A 23,531-nucleotide genomic window follows, 5' to 3' on the forward strand; every position below is an offset into this window, starting at 1 on the left:
GGCATGAGTTGATAGCTATTTTGGAAAAGTGTTGAGCTGTTTATTTGTGCGTCATTGAAGCTGAAGTAAGGCGCTGGGGGAATTGGCCACCAAGCCCCTGCTCTGCAACAGCTGCCGCTGCTAAGTGAGTTACTAGCCGTCAGACTGCCTTTATGTCACACAATCACATACACATGTATTCACCTGTCACATGGGGCCTGTGATGGATGCATTGAGGATGTAATGCACTGCAACAGTGCCGTAGAAAATATGCGGCGTTCTCCACTTTTGGCCTTTAAGTGAAATGATTGCTTAAATTAGCAGAATTGAATGCGCTCGATGTATGAATGCTGATTAGAGTGTTAAGCAATAAGTTATTTATCACTCGACAACTAGCTGCAGCCCCATTAAAGGGTGAGGCCGTGATACAAAGCTGTGACTTAGTGTTTAATGTCTGCTGTCAAATGAAATGGGCATCACAGCTGGGGGTAGATAGTGCCACAGATCAGCATGCCATCAACTGTTTGGAGATATTGGCTAAATACCTCATAAAATATAAATTATTTTTACAATTAACTAAATAATTACAGAAGACTCGGGCCTTTTCATATAGTTCAATCTCTAACTCAAAAATATGAAGTTCCTCTCTTGGACTTCCTCTATATTGTGACTTTTTTTTCCATACATATGATATTTTAGTTGAGCCTTGCTCTGCTTTGGTCATTTGTATTTCTAATGCACTGTCACAGCAGGGAGGAGCTGACTCAGTATTATAGGAGCAAAATGTAATAGCATTAATCTATTGGAAGGTCGAATCTTGCCTTTCCTCAGATTCAACCAATAGACACCATCAGAGTAACCATACAGGGTGACCAGGTGCTGTTCGGAGGGCCACTGAAGAACAGCCCCCCCCCCCCCCCCCCCCCCCCCCCCGGGGATTTTAAACTACACCATCCTGACCTTTAAGTAGTTCTGTATCTTGTGCATGGGAGCAGCTGATAGTTTTGTTTCACTGTCATGTCCCTGACATAACCTTCATTGGATAAACACGAGTCTCAGTGTTTTCTGAATTTCATGATTTATGTGACTCCTGCGGAAATTGATGCAATTCGTCTTTTTTTCAGTATTTAGAAATGTAGGCGCTGATACACCTTACTGGCTTTTGTTTTCTCAGCCACAGAGAATGCAGCATATTTGGGTATGAATATAACTTTTGTATTTTCGACTACCTGTTGTCTTTTTATCATCACTATCGTACAAAGGAGCTGAATTCCATCAAGCGTCTCTCAGGTCACTGGGGTTCTGTGTTGTTTTTTTTTTTTTTTTTTTTAGGAAAGTTTCCCTTGGCATCTGAAATTTGCATTTGTCATTAAGAAGAGCATTTTAATTATATTCCGAAGAAAATAAATATTGAAAAGAAATGTTTTCCTATAAATATACCATCACTTATTCAACTGTTCTAACTTCTCTGCGCGGAGTAGGAGTGAAGCTGTAATGGAAGACGCACTGACCAACCATCAGGACCTGCTCAACATTTGCAGGCACTGCAGCACTTTTAATTTGTCAATCATTTTAAAGCAGCTCAGGTTATTTGAATTTGAAATGTGGAGCAATAGAGGATGTGAGGAAACATACTTGATATTTGATATTCTGCTGCAAAACATTTACAGGCAAATAGAGTGATAGCATGTATTTTAAATGTCACCTTGCTGCTCAAGGTGAAGTGGTGGCAGACAGACATCACCTATCACTGTCAGAAATGGCAGCTCTCAGAAAAACACACTTCCTCTTCCATAGCCTGAATATTACTGCTGAGAGATGAATACAGGGAGAGGGAAAGAGGGGTGTTGGGGAGGAGGGCAAAGGAAAGAAAGATGAGGATGTGTGGATGTATATGGGAGTTGATAAGAGAAGATGCACAATAATATTCATAGCAGCTTAAAAACTGTTTCAGTGCAGATTGAAAAATATGGACCCAAAAACGGAGGAAAGTAGAGTTTGGTAAGCACGGCATTACCTGAATATTTTTGTAATGTGGAGAAAAGACAGACATGCATTGTGGGAAAAGAGGTTGCAAAAAAAAAAGTTATTGTAGAAGGACAAAGAGAAGTGAGAGAAACAAAAAGGAAGAATAGATAGAAGGACAACAGACAAAACAGCATAATGATAATTGCAATAGAGACAATTAAAGTGACTTCAGACAGTATTGATCATGTTTTTCTATTTCTTTTTTTTTCTTTTTTTAAATAATGGCAGAAGATCAAATGAGGTTTGAGATGGACTCTTCGATGATTTTTATTGAAGACTGAAAATTACACATCTCGCCATCTCATCCTTAAATTAGAAGTCTTACATGAATGGCTTCTTCCTATTCCTTAATCACAACAATGGGATTGCGCGTGGAACAATAACATAATACAGTGTTTTTTTGTTTTTGCTCAGGTTTTGCCTGCTGTGGTCAGGAATACATAAACTCTTCAACCACTCTTTGCTGCATGGGGAATGAAGGACATCCAGTAATGCACCCAGCTGGTAACGCCACGGTGACGCTGCAGTGCTGTGGGTCAAAGGTCATTCACCAGGATAAGGAATGCTGTTCTGGGATTGGATACGACCCACACCGATATGTGTGTGCTGACCGACCCACACCTGGTCTCCCAATACAGGTGGGTTTGGATTACAGGGCAAAAGCTCTATTAGTGGTGCTCTCAAAGATGTTTCTGTTCTCTTGTCCACCTGACACGGTGTATTTGTGGCCGTGAGCGATCGTGAGCGATCACACAATTTCGTCTGAAACGCCACTTCATCACATCTCCATTGCAGTTCATTACCGACCATTGTCGAAACCAGTTTATCCAGCTCTGGGTCAAGGGCTGGAAATGTGTCCAACTCATAAATGCAGGATACATGCTTGAAATGTCACAGTGGCATACGAAGTCACCAATTAGCCTCAAATGCAAGTTATTGGACTGTAGTCGGAGGGAGAATATGCATCTTCTGCACAAAAAGGCCTCTAAGAATGTGAAATTCTGGCTACGAAGAGATGGTGCCAAATGCAACACCACTGTGAAGGCCCAGAAGCAATTCAGCATTTAGCATTATGTCTTAAAGTAAAACTTTACATACTTTCTACTTTCTTATAGACTTTAATGATACACAAAACATGCGGTTCATAGAAAAAGTTGATCTTACTTTACATCAGTTATCACCAAGGGGGAAAAAAAAGAAGCTTTCAACTATATAATTTAGAGAATTTGAATAGAGGGAAAATAAAGCTGCATCCTGGGTGCTGTACTCAGGTATCTGGAAAATGTTCGCACATTGACTGAAATGGCAGAGCAGATCATATCATATCTCCGGCAGCCCAGCAAACGTTATAGAATTTCTCAATTTCCTTCACTTTTTTCTGTCAAACCGGCTCTCATTGTCACATCGGGTGTTGGGGACTGGGCCATCTTCCATTTATCAACTGGAGTCATGTGGCGTTTGTGTGTTCCTAAGTCAGCATGAGATGGCACATCCATGCACACAATCACACACAAACGGGCACAAAGGGTAGGAACTCTCATTAACTCTAACGATGTCATTAAGGCTCATGTGTGTCCACACAGACACACATGTACATACACGTGATACATAAATAGCTATATTCTGTGTGTGTACATGTATGTGTGCAATATTTCTAGAGAATGATAAACCTCTGTTAGATGTGGCCATGACAATTATTTTCATTGTTGGCTTCTCTCTTATTTTACTATTCAAACCTGTCTTCTCCGCCTCACAATGCTATTCTGCCTCTTTGTAATATTTCTTTATGTGTTTTTGTTTCCAGCCCCAGTGTTTCCAGGGTGTTGTTTGTCCCGTGGTTGCTGCATCTACAGCTTACTGTGGCTCCTGTAACCTTGATCCATCTATGACAGCCTGTACTTGGGTCACGTCTGCATTCACACACCCAGACAAGCAATCCACAACATACACATCGCTCATCAGTAGTACTCGGGAAAGTTTAACTCCAGACCTGTCTGTGCAAACAAACAAAAGTAACTTTGACAAAGTAGCCAACACATACACCCACACAAATACCACAAGCACACCATCCAACAGAGATCTGTGCCCATCGCATGAGGAGGTAGTGTTCAGCGGAGATGCCAGCAGTTACACTTACACAGGTAATCATGTATGTCTGTGTGTGTGTGTGTCTCTGTAGTTTAGTGGAATGCAGACTGCAGTTAACAATCACTCAAAGTTTGGCTCCAGATCTTCAATGTAGCAGATTTTTGTCAACCTCTCCACAGTAGGTTTGCACCTGGTCACTGGGCGGCAGTGGTGTAATATATAGTGCTGTCAAAAATAACGCGTTAATTTACTTAAGTGATTTGAAACTTTTAACTCGTAAAAAAAATCTTGTATGTAATTAATGCAGTTTGTTCACTTCTGAGGTTTTTTTTTGTGTTTTGTGTTTTCTTTTACATGCACATGCTGCTGCTCCAGTAGGGGAGCAGCAGCATGTGCAGCATCTATGGGCGCAACACCGTGAATACAAAGCAGTACAATACTGAGTGAATTAATATTAAGGCAGAAAGTTTAACTTTAAAAAGTTACCTGACGGCTGATTGAGGAAGTGAAACTGTGTGTGTGTGTGCGTGCGTGTCACAGTATATTATTGCCACTTCGTCAAAACTGTTTCTTGAATTCTTGAAATTCTCAAAGTGGTGGACCTGCACTCTTAACAAAGTCCAGACTTATGTTAGGTGTCTATTAATGAATTTATTTGTTTTTATTATTTTGCTAAGCTTGGAGAAAAACAGCATTCACGCAAAGCTGAAGGGATGTTAGAAAAATAGTCTTTGAATTTTAATATGGTCTCTGTGTGCCAATAAAGATCCAATACAAGCTTCAGTCTTCAAGAGAAAATCAATGTGATTAATCGCAGTTAATTACAGAAAATTGTGCAATTAATTACTTTTTTTTTTTTAATCGATTGACAAAACTCGTACTTTATAATTAGGTATTTTCAAGAGAAGAATTCAGTGACAGCCAAGTCACTCAGAGTAACTTTACACCTCTTCATGTTTGAAGATATCAATTAAATGATCATTTTAAAAAAAACTAGTCTTTTAAGAGTCACTCCAAAACCAGCAAATCTCATTAAACTGTGAGGTGGAACAGTGTTTCCTTTTAAATTTTGCCTAATATTAAAAAATGAGACATTTCTTGAAATTTAATAATTGAACCCGCTTTTAATTTTAGTGTCAGTGTTCAATTCCAACATTAACCTGATCTGGTGGTGCAATGTATTAACATATAAAATACATTATATAAAGGATCTAAAAACTTCAACTCACTGGATTATTACATCAGTGATTATGAATATTAAGACATTAAATTCCACTCTATATGCTTTATGTAATTGGGATTGAAGTATTATGACCAATTATACTGCATTTCCTGCCTTGTTATTGTTATTTCAGTTTAATAGAAATGTGACTTTCTTCAGTTTTGTTTTGGTTTTTTTGGAATAACTAGTACAGGACTTTGAATCACAGTGCTCACTGAAACCGCATACCTGCAGAAACCTATTCTGCATTTGCTCTGAATGTGTCCCGCACTACAATCAACCGACTACACAGACAGATGTCCTTCCTCACATGTTTGTTCTCACACACATACCCACCAGGACAGCTGCTGCAGCGTACATTAATAGCTGTAACGTGGTAACTCTCTCCGTGCTGTACACTTGTGTGTCATTAAAACTTAGAAATGGCTGTTTAAATGCCATTTCAATATTCCTCACTATTTATCAGCCTAAAGGGAGTAGGAGCGCAAGTGTATTTGTGTTTGTGGGCGTGTGTGTCGTGATTTCCAGTCTGTCCACACATTATTTATCTGGGTAGTTCGTCTGTTTAATCAAGACTAATTGTGGTTATGTGTGCAAGTGAGAGTGCGTGTGTGTGTGCGTTCAGTTGCATTCATAGTCATATTCACCCATTTTTTAAGCACATGCATCCGACTAGTTCTTTTTTGACAATATCCCTTTTGTAATTGTGACTCCGTATATGTATTTAGAGTGTGTGTGTGTGTGTGTGTGTGTGTGTGTGTGTGTGTGTGTGTGTGTGTGTGTGTGTGTGTGTGTGTGTGTGTGTGTGTGTGTGTGTGTGTGTGTGTGTGTGTGTGTGTGTGTGTGTGTGTGTGTGTGTGTGTGTGTGTGTGTGGCATGGGGCGGTTAGGATAAGAGTTTCTAGGCGATGCTGTGACACCATCTGGGCAGAGGCACATAAAGCTGTCGCCACCCACCATACACCAGATGTTTCTCATGCACACACACACACTCACACACTCCCACACACACTTGCGCATTCAGACACACACATTCACATAGAGAGTATCATGCTATACTTCTCTGTGTAGGCAGCTCATGCCCACATAGCTTCACATGTGGTGTCTACCTTAGAGAACTGTATTGTGCAGACACAACTTTTATTGAAGAGTTTGTGATAACATTTATTGTTCCGTTTTTACCATGTGAAGGTTGGGTGGTTTATATCCGAGGGAAAATATGTCAGTTTTGCTAAATCACTTCTCACTGTAGTGGAGACAACACACTGGTTTTCTTTACAGCAGTAATATCTTTACACTTCTAAAAGAAAATACACATCCATATGTACAGAGAGATTGTGCAGGAGGGGTATTAATATGATAAATCAGGTCTAAATAATATAAAATTGCATCCAACCTCATGATTACTATTTGGCAAGCACCTACTTTATTTGTCACATGTAATTGAATGTAAGTATATTTAAACGACATGGCAATCATCATGCACTCAGTAATATACTATATTGTACTGACAATATAAGTCGTGGATTTGTTAATATCTTTCTGATGTCATTATTGAATGATTTTGGTGAGCAAAAATATTTAATATTCACATTTAAAACATATCTTTCCTTTTCATTTGTTAAAAGTGAAAATGAAAAAATTACTTATTCCTCTTTCCTTTGCTAATCTGTTCTGTCCCTTTCCCCACCGCTCTTAATCAGACCCTGACTTGGAGCCCTTTACAACATATGAGTACAGAGTGAGGGGCTGGAACAGCTTCGGCCGAGGAACCAGCAACGTGACAACGGTGACAACCAGTGAGGACAAGCCGTGGGGAGTGGCACCACCCCACTGGAGTCGTGTGGGCGAACGAGATGACATCATCCAGCTGCAATGGCAAGGTCCTGCCAGACCCAATGGTGTGTGAAGTGTCTCCTCCTAAATGCACTGAACAAAAACATGAACGCAACACTTTTGTTATTGCTCCAATTTTTCATGGGCTGAACTCAAAGTTCTAAGACTTTATCTATGAAAGCAAAAGGCCTGTTTCGCTCAAATATTGTTCACAAACCTGTCTAAATCTGTGTTAGTGGGCACTTCTCCTATCCATCGCAACTCACACATTTCCGAGTCTCCGCTTATTGTGGCCACCCGAAGGCACACCTGTGCAATATCCATGCTGTCCAATCAGGGTCTTGATATGCCACACCTTTGAGGTGGGATGGATTATTTCGGCAAAGGAGAGGTGCTCACTAACACAGATTTAGACAAATATGTCAACAATATATGAGAGAAATAGCCCTTTTGCATACAAAAAAGTCTTCGAGTCCAGCTCATGAAAAATGGGAGCAAAAACAAAAGTGTGGCGTTTATATTTTTGTTCAGTGTGAAAGAGGGATCAAAAAGAGGAAAACATTTTTGAAATAATGCAACTGTGCTTATCAAGTAAAACTCTTTTCCATTCAACTAGGGGAGATCAGCCACTATGTCGTGCTTCGGAATGGGCATGAGCGTTATCGTGGTGATGAAAACACCTTCACTGATGTTGGTGGGATCGGGCCTTTTCACGAGTACAGTTACCAGCTGAGAGTGTGTAACCGGGCCGGCTGTACAGACAGTACACAGGTGAGCCTGCATGTGCATTTACTCTCATTGCTGTTTACCTACGTATATCATAACAGTAGATTGTATTGTGTCACAGTTTTGTCTGGATAACTTGATTTGTTTCGCCTCAGGTTAACCTGCCCCACAAAATAAAGATATACTAGTCGGTTAAAACTAGGTTTTAAATGTCAGGACTTGTCTGGTAAGGCATCAGCTGGAGAGAAAAACAACAATTTATTGCTGGTTCTGAAAAGTATGCACACACACACACGCACACGCACACGTCCTCATCTTGGAGGGGCCCTCCTATTAACATAATGCATTTAGGAGCTCCTGCCTTTAACCTTGAGAACTGAGTTCATAACCTTAACCTCAATTTTTATTTAATTGATTTTATTCTGAGCACTAAAGCCACATATGAAGCCTTCAGATACATGTGAATCAGAGTGAGTCACCACAAGTCTACATACAGTCGTATGCTCACAGTTTTTCAGTACTAAAGCAATACAAACGCACACATACATACATACAAATTATGATTTTATATATTTCATTTCATTGTATTTCATTTCCTTCCAGACTTACACATTAACCTTATATTAATACTAAACCAACTGTGTTATCCTATGGAGTTTGTTGGAGTTTTTGTTTTTTGTTTTTTTTAGTTAATTTTGTTTAATTGGGACTTTTGACTACACATGAACAAAAATGCCTTTTAATGTGAATCTACAAACAGGTTTAGCTTGTCAAAGCCACAAAAAAACATGCATCCATACGAATGCATGCATGTTTTCTGAAGTCATCCTCTATTGCAGCATCCTATTTTGACAACTACATTATTCCAGTGTATGCTTATCTAATGCATCTTCAAAACATGACCTGAGCTTCAATGAACTATCGAATTGTTATTTCAACAAAAAAAAAAAATCATGGTGTTTCTGAAAAAGACAAGAAAATCAGAGCAAAAAAATGTTTTAGTCACTCGACAATTGACAGATCAAAATATACACAATAGCACTTTGTTGTTTATTAATTTAAAATATGACAAGAGAAATCAAGAGGTCTCCCATAATATTGAAAAATGTTTTTCCATTTTGAATGTGTCTGACAAAAAAAGATCCCTTGTTATTCCTTGTCTGATAGGGTAATCACCGGAACATGCAACCTCCTCAACTCCACTCATTTGTGAAACAGCTTTACTGCAATCAAGCATTGCTTTTCAGCAGCTGGTCACTCATCTGATCTGTTGTTTGGTCAGCAGTGTTTCAGCTAAACACCCTTTCACTCTCTCCAAAGACCACCTGAAAGGCCAAATGCTGATGTGTGATCACAGTCAACAATACTCTGTCAAATGATAGTTTAACACTCTGAGTGCCGCCTGACCTCCGTTGTGAAGAACTAAGAGTATTTCATGTGTCGTCACCATGTGAACTCCGCCTCGTTCCCATGCTGGAACAAGTTGTTATTTAGCCTTGTTTCCACTCTGCTCGTGAATGAAAGGCTCTGGATTTGCTGAGCCTACCTGATGTTGGCGATAACGCCCATAATACCTTCACAGAGAACCCCCCCCCCCCCCCCCCCCCCCCCCCGCTATCTCTCTGGCTGGAGCTGAGCTGATATTACCACAACAATTAATTTCTGCGGCTTAGTGATGATGAAAGCTCATGTTGAAAACTGTCTTTCTGGCTTTTTTCAAAGCTAATTTAACATCTCATTATTTTGATGAGAATAATTTTTACGCAAAGAGGAAAACGATAATTGTGTTGCTGGAGACGTTGATGAAGCAGAATAGGTCAGATGGAGGTACAGAGTTGGTTTTGAGGGGTTGGCAGATGTCAGATGGAACAATCTGCTATTTTGCACATTTGCAGAACAAGGACATGGAAGAAAGAAAATCGAGATGTTTGCAGTAGTAGTACTTTATCGCAACTGACACTTGATCAAATGAGATTATATAATGTACAACTCTAATGTCCAATTCTTATCTGGATATAGAAAACATATATACACATATATAGATAATCAGTTGCTGAAAATAAGATATTTTACTATTTTATAAAGAAAAATCTTTTGTTTTTCTTCATGGATGGCAGAAACATCAGTCAAAGAATTAGGGACCACATGGCAAGTTTACATTTTTGCCTTTAGGATTGTTGCTGATGCAGCAATTTCGAGTTAAGAAACATGTCCATTCTTCATGTGATGACAGCAAAAGCTTCGATCCCAAGCATCCAATATTAAGCTTGAAACTCCGATTTTCACTCTTTTCATTTGAGTCCTTAGGTTCACATCTTCTCACCATGAAATCCCGGAACAATGATTTTTTTTTCAGTGCCTTCTTTATCAGTAGCAAAAGTGACATAAATATGTGTGCAAATAGTAAAAAGGATGGAGGACAAGATAGTCTGGGGTGAAATAACTGACTGCAAAACACTAAAAGGGCAGAATAGAAATCCAATTTTCTCTGGTCATTTGACAATATTGTGTACTGTGGGATCTTCAATGTTTTTGCTGCTTTATGTCAAAGAAAATTTTGCCAATATCGTTCCACAATTTTTCACATTTCTTTGGAGATTGCTCAACCGCTCCCTGGCTTTTACCCATGAAAAAGAAACTCCAGTTATATAACTGATTCCATTGCCGTCCTAACCCAAGGAGGTGGAGCCATACGTAGTTATCTTTTGATTGTTTTGACTAGTAACTTCAATATACTTCAATTCGATGTAGTTTCCATAATTCAATACACGTGATACACATCCTGATGAGTTTAATTCAAAACTTGTAATAGGGTATTTTAGAAAAACACAAGTAGTAAAACCAAGCACTTGTAAGTGCTCCTTATCTGAAATTGTGGATCACTTTTTTTAAATCAATTAAAACAAAAATTATTCTTCATTAACACTTTGTTAAAACTTTGTTTCACTGCAACTGCACAGGATAAAGCGGTTTAGAAGATGGAGGGATGGCGGGATGAATGGATGGATGGATGGATGCAGTTTCAAGCAGGGAAAAACATGATAAAACCAGGATTAAACCGCTTGATGGAGCACTTCATTCACAGATGGAATAATATTTCATCCAGTTGCTGCTAAGACTTTTTCCCCCAAATAAAATCTATCAAGATGGTGTACTGATAGTAATATTGTGTCATTTGCTGGTGTCAAATGAATCAATGCTCAGATTGATGAAGAATGATGATGAGAAGCACCGGCAAAAATAGCTGAAATGAATTACCAACATGCAGGTGACTCTATAAAAATAAGAAAATGTTCATTTGGGGGGTACAAATATTTATTTGGCTCTATGTAGGTAGACTAACCTGGGCTAACACTGAAGCGAACAGCCACCTCAGGGAGTAGGGCAAGGAGAGAGATCAGCTCTGCAACTGTTTTCATCCACAACCAAGGTATTGGCTGAACAAACACTGAACATAAAGTAACTGCTGCTGTATTAATACAAGTTACAGTCACTTATACATTTTCAGATGTGATCCTCCGAGTAAACTGTGCTCGAAACTTTATCCATTTAACTGTACATGCATCACATTTTTGCTCTCTCTTGCTCGCTCGCTCTCGCTCTCTTTCTCTCTCTCTCTCACACACACACACACACACACGAACATAGACACATAGACACATACAAACAAGCGACTGAGCACACTAGCACCAGAGAAAGGAGAAGGAGTGAGTTGGATTAGTTTGTACAGCGGTGAAAATTGGCCAAACAGTCCCAATTATGGGATAACTTCAGCTAACCTAATACACCACTGCAATTACCTGGCATCAGCCCCACTCGCGCACACGCACAAGCAGAGACAGACAAATGCAGGTACACACAAACGCACACCTGCCGTGACAACAGAAGGTGCTGATCTAATACGGTTGGTCACTTAGAGCGAGAGGAAGAACGATTGGTCCTCCTCTGTCTTGGAATCCTTTTGTCCTGTTCTTCCCACTATTTGTCTCCTGTCATTCCCCTGATTGTAACGCCACAGTTCCCAGGTTCTCCCAACTGTTGTCTCCCCTCCCTTAGCCTGTTTCTTCCTCGTGCACACACACACTAACAAGGATGTGACCTGTCATCCGGTGTCCAGACCGCAACCGACACTGCCACGTGTATGTGTTTCACAATCCCGTGTCTCTCCGGCCCTGTGGGTTCCCGTTCCTTTGTATGTTGCTGCAAATCTCAACGAGCCAAGCCTCTATTTATTTACCTTTTCTTTGCAAACCAAACTTAGCATCAACTGTATATGGTGTTGTTTGACCAATACTGAGGAATACAGCATAGACCTGCTGTGAATTATTTTATTTTTTTCTTTCTAGAAAGTGCAAAAGTAACTAAGTTATATAACTTAAGGAGTTACGATTACCTGCAGTGGCCCTGCAGTCAGGAACTATCAGGTCTTTTGTAACTCAGAGCTCAGTTCAGTTAATCTGAGACACGCTTGCATACAGTAGGTGGACGTTTGGCTTTTATTTTCTTTACATCTGAGCAAAATCTTGACAGACATTTCAGTTGACAGCACGATGAGGCACCCACTGATTGAAATGCTTAAGTCCTTCTTCTCTGCCTCCTTTGCCATTTCCTCTCTTGTACCTTGTGTTTGCGTGTGTTTACCTGCATGTACCTGTGTGTGTTTATCTGTGCACGTGCCTGTGTGTCTCCTTAGTTGTAGTAGCAGTGCTCTAATTGCATAGCACCGTTTGGGACAGGTGCTGGAAGTGCTAGTGACAGTCTATTAAGGCAGGATATCCCTGTTGCTATTAGCAGCAGATTGCCCAGTGACTCTGTGGTCTCCACATTCACCCGGCATTCACAGGGGCCCACAAATTCCACATTATGAATTTACAATAGGATGGTTTCTCTAATCACTATACTAAAAGGCAGCAATATTTCATTTGCATGAGGATGACTAGCACAGGAATTTCTTATTTTAATTTTCTTTTTTTTTCTTTTTTCTTTTTTTTTTGCTGAAGTGACTTTAAAGCTATCGATAACAATCCACACATTCATCATAATAACTCTTATTGCAAGTGGCGAACTGGGAGTTTAGTTAGATTTCTGCAACACAGAAGTATGAAGTGAATTCATAGAAAAATGCAGTATTCTGCCCACGATGCATACTGTGGTAAATTGTTGGTACAATCCCTGAAACCTTACCTGAGAACAGGATGTATCAATGTGAAAATGTTTGTGTTTGGGCGGAGGGGACGCTTGATGGCTTTCGTCTCGTTGTGTAGGTTTCTCATGCAGAAGAACAGCAACAACAGCTTCTTTAAAATACAGCTTGATATTTTTTGTAGTTGACCGGTGGAGATGTTTGTGAGGGGACTGAGCGCTCCGGTTCATGAGATGCTCTGCCACCCTCACCGCCCGCTGCAGGTCCAACTTGTTCTCTTCTGTACAGCTGCAGAACCAGGTCAAGAGACTCTCTGTAGCTGACTGGTAGAAATTAATCAGGAGAGAATAAGGGAGAAATATCTGTTATTTAATTGCATCACCTGCATCTTATTATTCTCTCAAGTTGTTTGTACAGGATTGAATTATTGATTGTTGATGTTTTTCAGCATTGTATTTTCTGTCGATGGATAATATTGTTTTTCCACATTTTACAACATAAAAATATGTTTCTGTCCATGAATGTCCCAAAAAAAATCCCATCATCATCTGCTGTCAGTACAGGTTTTATTGCCTTGCAAAGTGGAAATATGGATTTAAATCCAGAGATTATTGGGTTATGTTAACGATAACCGTGTTAATGAATGGTCTGAGCAGAAATCCATCTGTTGTTGGCAATTTTGAAATGTTGGCATATTTCTAGACTATGCATGTTTTATATGTTATATGCCGGTGCTTTATTGTTTATGTCCCTGTCCATGTGTGTGTTCAGGTGGTAGCGGTGACAGTGCAGGGAGTCCCGCAGGACGTGCAGCCTCCTGTGGTCACAGCTGTAAGCCCCTTCTCTCTCTACACGAGCTGGTCTGAACCCACTCATCCCAGCGGCATCATACAGCGATACCTCCTGAACCAAACTGGGGTTGGAACCATATTTACAGCCACGGACAGAGCCAGAAACTACACTGTGACTGGTAAAATACACGTGGAACCATTCTGTTACCATTTTCACTTTTTCTTCTGTTGTTTTCGCACATTTATATTATGACCTATCCATCCATTTTCCACCTTGCGAGCAATTTCCACACGTCATCAAGGCAGCATACCTTCTTCTCCTGTCTTGTCTTGTCATTTCACTTTTAATTCTTCTGGCTTGTTAAAATGTGAAGCAAACTATTTTTGACTTCGAACTCAAATTTCAAGGTAAATTTGTGTATAGAGCTTGTTTAAAAACAAGGGTTGGCCAAAGTGGCTGTACAGTACAATTTCACATAAAAAGCAAGATATTTTAAAGATAGGATTTAGAGAATCTAAAAACTACACAAAAATATAATTATGCATAGTTTAATATAAGCTCGGCACTGAACGCCTGAGAGAACAAATATTTTTTTCTGGACATGAAAATAAGCAGTGAGGCACATGTCCTGTTATGAATTAGGAGGCTGCTCCAAAGTTTTTCCAAATCCAATTCCTCAAGACGAGTTCTGATCTCAGAACAGTTAAAAAGTCATGATTTAGTGACTTTTATGATTCTCTCTGCTTTAGTTCAACCTCTCTTAAACATAACCGGTTAAACACAGAGGAGAAAAAAACAACTTACTTACTTACTTACTTGCATTTACAAACAGAGAATACTGTGAGAATACTTTCAGAAACATCTGCGGCATCCACTGATGAAAGTGAAGCACGAACACAACAGGCAGGTTTCCTCGTCCTAATATTGTAGATCTGCACATGAACACAGCGACGTCAGGGCTGGGTGATTTGTGAGTCTTGTTTTATCTACCCAGAGGAGGACCAGTGCTGTTGGCCCTCTGCCATCAGTCACAGCACAGACACACTTACTCATGCAGACACAAACATCTGCATGAAACATTGTCAAGCAAATGTGAGCTGTCTGCATTAAAACCAAATGTATCAGAGACAAAAGACATATACCAGCTGAATAGTGTCACTGTGCACATCCTCAAAGGCTCACTCTCTGTGTTCAGTGTTCCAAATGTGATTTCATTACCTCCTTTTAAATTTTAGTGCGGGAAAAAAAAAATCCAGTGATGATATCTTTTGAAGCAGAAATTCAGTGGCATTTCCCCCCTCGCAGACTTCCACTCTGCTCTTGTCTTGGACTCGGACCAGGCATCAGCTTTGCCAGTAGCCAATAGACTATTCCCATGGTGCCTGTGGTTGGCTCGTATGGTCAGGAGTTGTGTGCATGTGTGTTTGTATGTGTAGGCATGAGGCAAAGCAAACAATGCCAAATAGAGATGGTAATGTGCTGTAATACTGTACCGTCCCCATGTGCCAGTGTAAGCAACCAGCATGTGTGTGTGAAATTCCCCCGTCTCCCATTGAGACTCTGGAAAACCATGCGTGCACAGCCAAAACCAGTACTGGGGCACCCCCCCCCCGCCTCTTTATCTCTCCCCTTTCGCTTTTTGTTTCTCCCCTTTGCAGAGCTTTTGCTCACATCAGATGCTTGGTTCTTTAGTACGTTACCATCTTATTGTATTGCAATATAGCAGAGTAGCTGAAGCAGAATATTTCATCATAACAAACGATTACAAAATTATGATCATGAGCATTTTTTTTTTTTATACCTGCCTCAAACTTCTACATGGCACTGTTCATCGTGTTATTTCTCTACTATAACTGAAAATTAGAGAGAATAGCGGAAAATTTACAGACTTAGTAACTGGAAAAAACCCCTGGATGACACTTTTGAAATAAAGGATGAGGAAACAAGAAGATTGATAAAGATAAAGATGGATGAATTGAAAGTGTTTTTAGTGAAATATGAATTGAAGTAATTGCTGAGCTATTCTCTCATACTTAATGTTTAATATGCCATTTTTCATCTCCTTCGCACTTCTGACATCGTCAGGAGACAGACATCAATGAGCTCAGACACACAAAAAACGGAGATAAAAAAGGGCAATTTAGATAGAAATACATTTACTGTGTAACATATTTGATGCTATAAATATCTGCTTGACCAAAGGTTCATTTTTATTTAGTATTCTCAATTAAAATCCCTTTGGCCTGGGTCTGTAATAAAGTTCTTCTTGTAAAACCGTGGGTGAAGGCAGGAAAAACCCAGGACAGGTCAGCAGACCATCAAATGGTACACACACACACACACACACACACACACATCTACCTCAAATGCATGTTTTTTGTACTGTGGGAGAAAAGATTGGAAGAATATGCAAACCCCAAACAGAACGATATCAAGCCTCAATTCAAAATGTGGATATTCTCACTGTGAGACCTTTTCTCGTCCAAAGTGTCAACATAAATTCATTACACATTTAGTGCAGATTAGAATTTTGTATGAATCCAGGAAACTGTACATACTAGTGGAGCATGGTTTTTGTTCTGAAAGTTATATGTAAAGGTGAGTCTGAGTTGTGTCTTGAAAATGTGCTTTTAGTGTTCGAATGAGAACTGACACAGAAATCAGCAACTTCAAATGTTGCATTCAGTGTGTGTGCGTGTGTGTATTTTTTTTAATATATATATATATATATATACACACACACACACACACACACACACACACACACACACACACACACACACACACATAGTATATTGACTTTTACTGTTTCTTGTTTATCAGCTATTTGCGGTCGGGAAAACAAGAACCAAACGCTCATTAATAGCATTTTAACAGTTCTGAAAAGTGACACTTCATAGGAAGAATTAAGTACTACTGTACAAAGACACCCCATGTGAATCGATATTAAGTATTGCCATCATTAGCTCCCAATGAGTTATTGCCTGCAATTATATAGATTATGGCATTAATCATGTGTTTAATTGGTGTTTTGTAGGCTCGTTATTAATTTAGAACAGCAGGGAATAGAGTATGTTCTTTTATTTATTAATGTGCTTCTCCGCGGTCTAACTGCTCTGTGATATAGGTGGAGCCATGTAGACTTGAGAAAAGGAGACAATGAGATCGACGGGAACCTTTTTCTCATGTATCAGTCAAGAACTTGTTTTCTCTCATGAGTGTAGCACTGCAAATGCTTGGAAAAGCTGGGTTGTTTTTTTCATTGGTCACTCACAGCTACATTTCAGGACTATTCTTTCTGACTTGTCTCTTCCAAAAATAGCCTATTTAGGCCTCATCCTTTTTCTCTTTTTTTTTCATCATAGAGAGACAAATATGGATCACTGACACACAGCAGGAGACTCCACAGACGTGACAAGCCTTTTTTTCCCCCCTTCGAGTCAGCAAATATAAAGTCAATAGCACTCATCTAATTGTAATCAAGCCAAATGAGCACACACTAACATTTTCTGAGTAATATCAATTTATGTGAAACTCCAACCACTGGTGAAAAGAATAGCAAGGCAAAACCATTTTTAAATTGTCACAGTGATCTATTGCAAATTTTCCTTTACATTTTTAACTTGATATTAATGTTTGCTCCATCATAGTCATTGTTTGACAAGCCACGAAAGTAATAGTTTATAAGGGAGAGAGTAATTGAACATTTGGGTTCAAATATAGATTGTCTGTGTGTGTGCGTGTTTCTTATTTGTATTGACTTCAATTATTGAATTTTAAAATATATATAAGTCAGCATAATGTTCCTTTAAGGCCTTTTGTGTGTGTGTGTGTGTGTGTGTGTGTGTGTGTGTGTGTGTGTGTGTGTGTGTGTGTGTGTGTGTGTGTGTGTGTGTTGTGTGTGTGTGTGTGTGTGTGTGTGTGTGTGTGTGTGTGTGTGTGTGTGTGTGTGTGTGTGTGTGTGTGTGTGTGTGTGTATGAACCTGATCTCATTGTTCCATCCCAGACGGTCTCTGCATTAGGGAGCGACAGACAGGAAGTCAAACTCTTAATTATTTAAGAGAGGTGTTATCAAAGCTCTTTTCTCTCTCTTTCATCCATCTTTCACTGTTTTGTTTTTCTTTCTGTTATGTTCTTGCTTTTTTAGCATCAACACTGTGTGTTTTTCTCGGTTTCCCCGCAAACAAAACAAAACAATATTTTTTTGTATTTCTCTCCTAAGATTGTTCTCTCCTTAGACTTCATCACTTCACAAATCTCCCGCTCTCTCCATTTCTTTTTTATTGGCATCTCTCTCTCTCTCTCTCTCTCTCTCTCTCTCTCTCTCTCTCTCTCTCTCTCTCTCTCTCTCTCTCTCTCTCTCTCCTCTCTCTCTCTCTCTCTCTCTCTCTCTCTCTCTCTCTCTCTCTCTCTCTCTCTCTCTCTCTCAACTCTCTCTCTGTCTGTATCAGGTGGCAGGCATGGTATTGCAGCCTGTTCCCATCATCCTCTCATATTCACTAATGCAAACAGGGAATGGCAACCTGTCAATAAAATGCCATTTTAAATCAGTTATTTTTACTCCAGCACACACTTGCACCCATGTGGTTAAAAGAACAACCGTCACTCAGTCCTGTCATTTGCTCTTTTTTTTCTCATGCGGTCTCTCTCTTTGCTGGGATGTGAGGGCCGACTCTTTGCTCTGTCCTACTGCCAAAGTCTCTGTGTCTGTGTTTCTCTCTGTGTCTTACACAAACACACGGATCTCCGGTGTGTCCAGCTCGTGCGGTGACGGTTACAGCCTTGTCTCACTCAGTGTTAGTGAGCCGCTGGCTGCTCACATCAAAAAACCCCCTCCACCCGTTTTTCACTTCCCGGTGATCACTGTTAAAATGATTGAAGCTTCCTCTGTCTTTCCATAATCAAGCATATAAGCACACAAGTGTGTGTGTGTGTGTGTGTGTGTGTGTGTGTGTGTGTGTGTGTGTGTGTGTGTGTGTGTGTGTGTGTGTGTGTGTGTGTGTGTGTGTGTGTGAGAGAGGTAGGCGTGCACGCAAACACACACTCTGGCTCTTGGGCCCAAGCTCCCAGTGATGAACATTGTGTCTTTCTCTAGCAGACCAACACTGCCCTCTTCAGGCTGAGTTTTCATTGTCATTTCAAACAGAACTCTCAAAGGTGTTCACGTGAATGTTTGCAAGCACATGTATTTAATAAGGAATGTAGTTTTTCTTGTTTTGGTCTATATTAAATATAAAAGGGAAAAAAAATCAGGTAAAGCTTGGCCTTTTTTTTTTTTCTCCTTTCAGATGGAATTGGTACATTTTCAAACTCTGATCAGTCCGCTCTGCTTCCGGACATGAGTGTACGCTATAATTAGTAGATGCTTTAAACCTTTTTGATTATTTTGTTTATGTGTACAGATCTCATCTAATCTTATTAGCTCTGAAGGAATTGCCTCATCTTCCATTACAACATGAAGTTCACAACTTGTGGTCCCCCGTAGAGCGTCGCATACCACATTTGTTTGTCCACTTTTTCTTTTCTCTGCAGCAACGCAATGTGTGTGTCTGCAGAGGAACATGTCGCACTGGGTTTGTGTTTCTTCAGTGTCGAAACAGTCGACATCACATGAGTGTGTGTGATATCATTCACTATGGTAGAGTGCACACATGCATATGCACACACTTAGTTGCACGGTTAAATAGTGTATCAGAGCCTTACGCTTAACCCTGGTACTTTCCTATGGCTGGCAGATTTTCTTTATTTAACCCAAACACAGGGCAGCATTGTGAGAACATTTGCACACATGCACACAGACACATTGATCAGAGGTTGGGTTAAGCATGGCAGGCTGCGAGGCATGTTAAGCAGACGAAGCAGCAGAAAGAGACGTGAGCAGGACGTGGTGAGACGTTCTCCTGTTCATGTTTGCAGGTCCGCGTGCGTGCGTGCGTGCGTGCGTGCGTGCGTGCGTGCGTGCGTGTGTGTGTGTGTGCGCGTGTGTGTTTTGGTGCGTGTGTTCTTCGCCGCATGTGCAACAGCTGAGACACACAGTGGAGTTCGAGTTCCCTTCTCCATGTCTCAAAATACACAGTTGGAGACAGAAATGGGTGTTTTTCGTTATCAGTTTTACAGCAAGTTATATATGACATGTATAAAATGGCATTATTTCAGAGGAGTGGAGCTTTTGTGAGTTTTTTGCGACATGTTTGTGTGTTCTCAACTGTTTGTTGACAACGACATCAAGCCATCCTATAAGAATAATTTTTTTTAAAGCAAATTATTATTTTTAACAAAAATACAAAACTTTGATTAATAAAGTCCCCTTCAAATGGACTCACTAGATATTCTTTAAATATCACAAAAAATTTATTTTCTTCCTCCAAGATCCTACAGATTTAATGCAGAAATAAAGAATTCAACACACTACATTATGCTGTCATCCTTTTGAAACAAAGTCATTGTAGTTCTTTCATTTTCCTTTGAATTTGATTTGCAAGCTGTTGTACGCTGTCAGCTAAGTGAATGACCATAAAACATCCAGTCAACCCCCGAGTGGATTTGCATTCATCCTCGTACGTCCACCATACGATGAGAAGCGAGCAGGAAACATATCTCAGAGAGAGAGAGAGACAGAGAGAGAGAGAGAGAGAGACATAGATAGACAGAGAGAGAAGCTCCCAGTAACCAGAAACTGTAACCTTTGTTTAGGCAAATGTTAGATTTTAAGCAACATCCAGTATTAAATATGGTTTGAAAAACTGATTTCCTGTGGTTGTATTTAAAGGATCACTCAGTCTCTGTGTGATTTCTTTTATACTGCATAGTGGGTGCCTATAAATAAATCATGTCTGGACACTGTAGCTTAAGCGCATACAGAGGTATCATAATTATCATAGATCAAAAGCTGATGACATTACAGCGTTGGACCAGTCCTATCCCATGTCAGTTCCACGGCTGCCCATCTTTACGTTGTTTCATTATTGAGTTATGGCATGCATAATTTAACACGGACAGATATGGATCCATCCATGGAGAGAGTGTGGAAAGAACAGAGGGCGGGAGAGTAAAAAAAAAAAAAAAAAATACGGAAGATCCAGTGATGTGGTCCAAAAATCTTTTTAATTTCTCTGTTTGACTTTTTCCCTAATATTTTTTCACTTTGCTGTTTCTCATTTTGTAAAACACCCTTCTTATTCCCCACCACCCCTTTTTTGTTTGTTTAAAGCTCACCTATCCAGATGGGAGTGCAAAAAGTGTTAAAATGTTCAACCTTTGATCCTCTTCACCACATATTAATACAAGTCTGTGTTCTACAGGTTTGCAGCCATTCACTAACTACAGTTTTGTACTGGTGGCCTGTACAGCTGTTGGATGTGGAACCAGTTTACCATCCACAGGATACACCCTGCAAACCTCACCCTCTGGTATGCACACACATGAAAAACACACTCTTTTTTCTTTTTTTTTTTTTTAGGGAGGGGTTTCCAATAATGTAGTGTATGTATCCAAGTTATTTTTTTCCCTTTTGTCCCCCCTTATGTGTTAAATAGTTTTAAAGATATGATAATGTTGCATTCATTTGCTTGCTGAAATGAAAATAAAACCACAACACACGACATGTTGAAAACAAATTATTGATTCAGAAAAAGAACCACATAAACCCTCTTTGGTTATTTCCTCTTCTTTTCCTCTCCGATCAACTAATTTCTATGTTCCCCTCCCACTGCTCTTCTTCTTGTTAAATCCTCCCCCTCATTTTGCTCCTCTCTCTACCCTTCACCTTTCGCTTCCCTCCTCTTCTTCATCCTATTGGCTACAAGAAAGTGACAACTTTGGTTGTATTCTGGCTCGGAATTATGCCAAAGATTGTTAATAATGAAGAACTGGGATGACCCCCCCCCCCCCCCCCATCTTCAGCCACTTATTTGTTTAGCACATCTCTCATTTTCTTTTTGTCTTCTGCACTGATCTTTTTCTTTTAACATCTGTTTTTATGGTCTGTTGCTGCTCCTCATTTCCATCCTCGTCCTCCTCTTCAAACCTATTGTACTCGTTACTCCTCCGCATGTGGCCTTTTCTTTCTATTTATTAATGTTCACTTTACAATAGCCACATATATTTATTTTTTTATACTGTGCATTTTTGTACCCATTTCTTTTCAATACATGACCCTTCAACTTTTCTTTTCTTGTCCTTGTACACGCTGACCTTTCATCAGCTGTTTCTCCTCTGCTTAGCTGAGCTCATTTCATTTTGATGCTATAATATTCCCTCGATAAAACATTATTCTTTGTAACTTGAATGAATATGTGTTCATGTAGTTGTAAACAGATTTCTTTTAAATAGATTGTGCGCATCCCGCCCGAAAAACAGTCACATTTTAGTGATTTGCTGAAATGTCAAAAAATAATTAAATGATTCCTTAAAATAATTATCAGTGTCCTCGTGTCCTTTATTTTTTAATGATTTTTTTTTCTCTCTTTTCATTCATTTTAAGATTTGGATTCTCCTTCGATTATATCTTAATCTGTGTTTTCAAAACATGGCTGTGTTGTCTGCAAACAACACAATTCCCCCAATTAATAGACAAACACTTTTTGTTCGCTTTCTGTATATCTTTGAAGTGCTTTAATCTCGAATCGGTCTATAATGACGCTCTTAACTTTCCCTTTCAGAACCTTCAACAGCTAGTTTGAAATTAAGAGAAGCAGCACTGCTAATTATTTATAGATATAAACTAATTAAAGTAGAATACGCTCACTCTTTCTCATCTTTATATTTTTTTTTTCTTCTTTGTTGCTGAAGGTGTGTGGTCAAGGCCCGGACATCTGATAATAAACACATCTGCCGTCGAGTTGTACTGGGATCAGCCGTCCCAGCCTAATGGACAAATCACCCACTACAGACTGAACAGAGACGGTCACACTGTTTTTACCGGAGACCACCGTGACCAGAATTATACCGACACTGGACTCCTGCCAAACCACAGGTAGAGAGAGCACACTCCCACACTTACACACACGCATGAAAACAAACACGTCTGAAAGCATGCACAAGTTACAAGTCACTCATAAAGAAACGGGCAACTTGTCGCTTTGTAATTAATTTTTCTCCTCAGAGTGTACATGTGGGTGTCTTTTTGTGTTGATGTATGAAGGCGGGTCACCCTGCTTTTAAAGCGTTCTCTTCCCTTTGCTTCATGTCTCTCTCAGGACCGCAGTCTGTATATGCCTGTCTGTGTCATTTAATGAGCAAAATATTTGACATACCAATGGCAGATGCAAACACCGCCAGGCACGCACTTTAAATCACAAATCAGATCTGGCTTTTGCTTACAGACGGCAGCAGAGCGTAGATTTTATTTATCTGCTTATTTTCATTTAACCTTTATTAATCCATCTTTTTTTTCCCCTCCAAAATGGATTTTCCGCTTTAATTATGGGAATGTAAAATGATACCTTGCCTCCTTCCCTTCCCATCTATGCACTCTCTCCCCGGCCGCCTGTCTCCTGAGACTATTTCTCCTTACCCCAAATAGAATCCTTGGGATAACACCCTGCAGTACTCCAAACTTCGCTATGTGTGAGTGAAAGAGAAAGAGAAGGGATAGAAGGAGAAAGATAGGACTGTATGCGTGTGTGACGTTTAATTTTCCCTAATTCCAGATAGTCCGCCAGAAGGCATTCCTGCCCCGACCCTTTGCTTCTCATCACTTGTCTCACCTCCTATTCAC

The 23,531-nt window shown here is 39.8% G+C and overlaps 1 protein-coding gene across 1 annotated transcript in view; it reads left to right on the forward strand.

The window, feature by feature from the left end:
• Positions 1-23,531, forward strand: part of ush2a (Usher syndrome 2A (autosomal recessive, mild)) — a gene marked incomplete at its 3' end in the record, with an annotated part of 194,350 nt that overhangs the window by 133,819 nt on the left and 37,000 nt on the right. Inside the window, exons 61-67 of the mRNA XM_080520729.1 lie at positions 2,422-2,645; positions 3,812-4,148; positions 7,020-7,217; positions 7,769-7,923; positions 13,793-13,991; positions 21,115-21,222; positions 22,604-22,787. Of these exons, the coding sequence (XP_080376855.1) occupies positions 2,422-2,645; positions 3,812-4,148; positions 7,020-7,217; positions 7,769-7,923; positions 13,793-13,991; positions 21,115-21,222; positions 22,604-22,787 (1,405 nt within the window). The remainder of the gene's footprint in view (positions 1-2,421; positions 2,646-3,811; positions 4,149-7,019; positions 7,218-7,768; positions 7,924-13,792; positions 13,992-21,114; positions 21,223-22,603; positions 22,788-23,531) is intronic.

This window comes from Blennius ocellaris (genome assembly GCF_963422515.1).
Source record: "Blennius ocellaris genome assembly, chromosome: 1".
In the NCBI taxonomy this organism is placed as follows: domain Eukaryota; kingdom Metazoa; phylum Chordata; class Actinopteri; order Blenniiformes; family Blenniidae; genus Blennius; species Blennius ocellaris.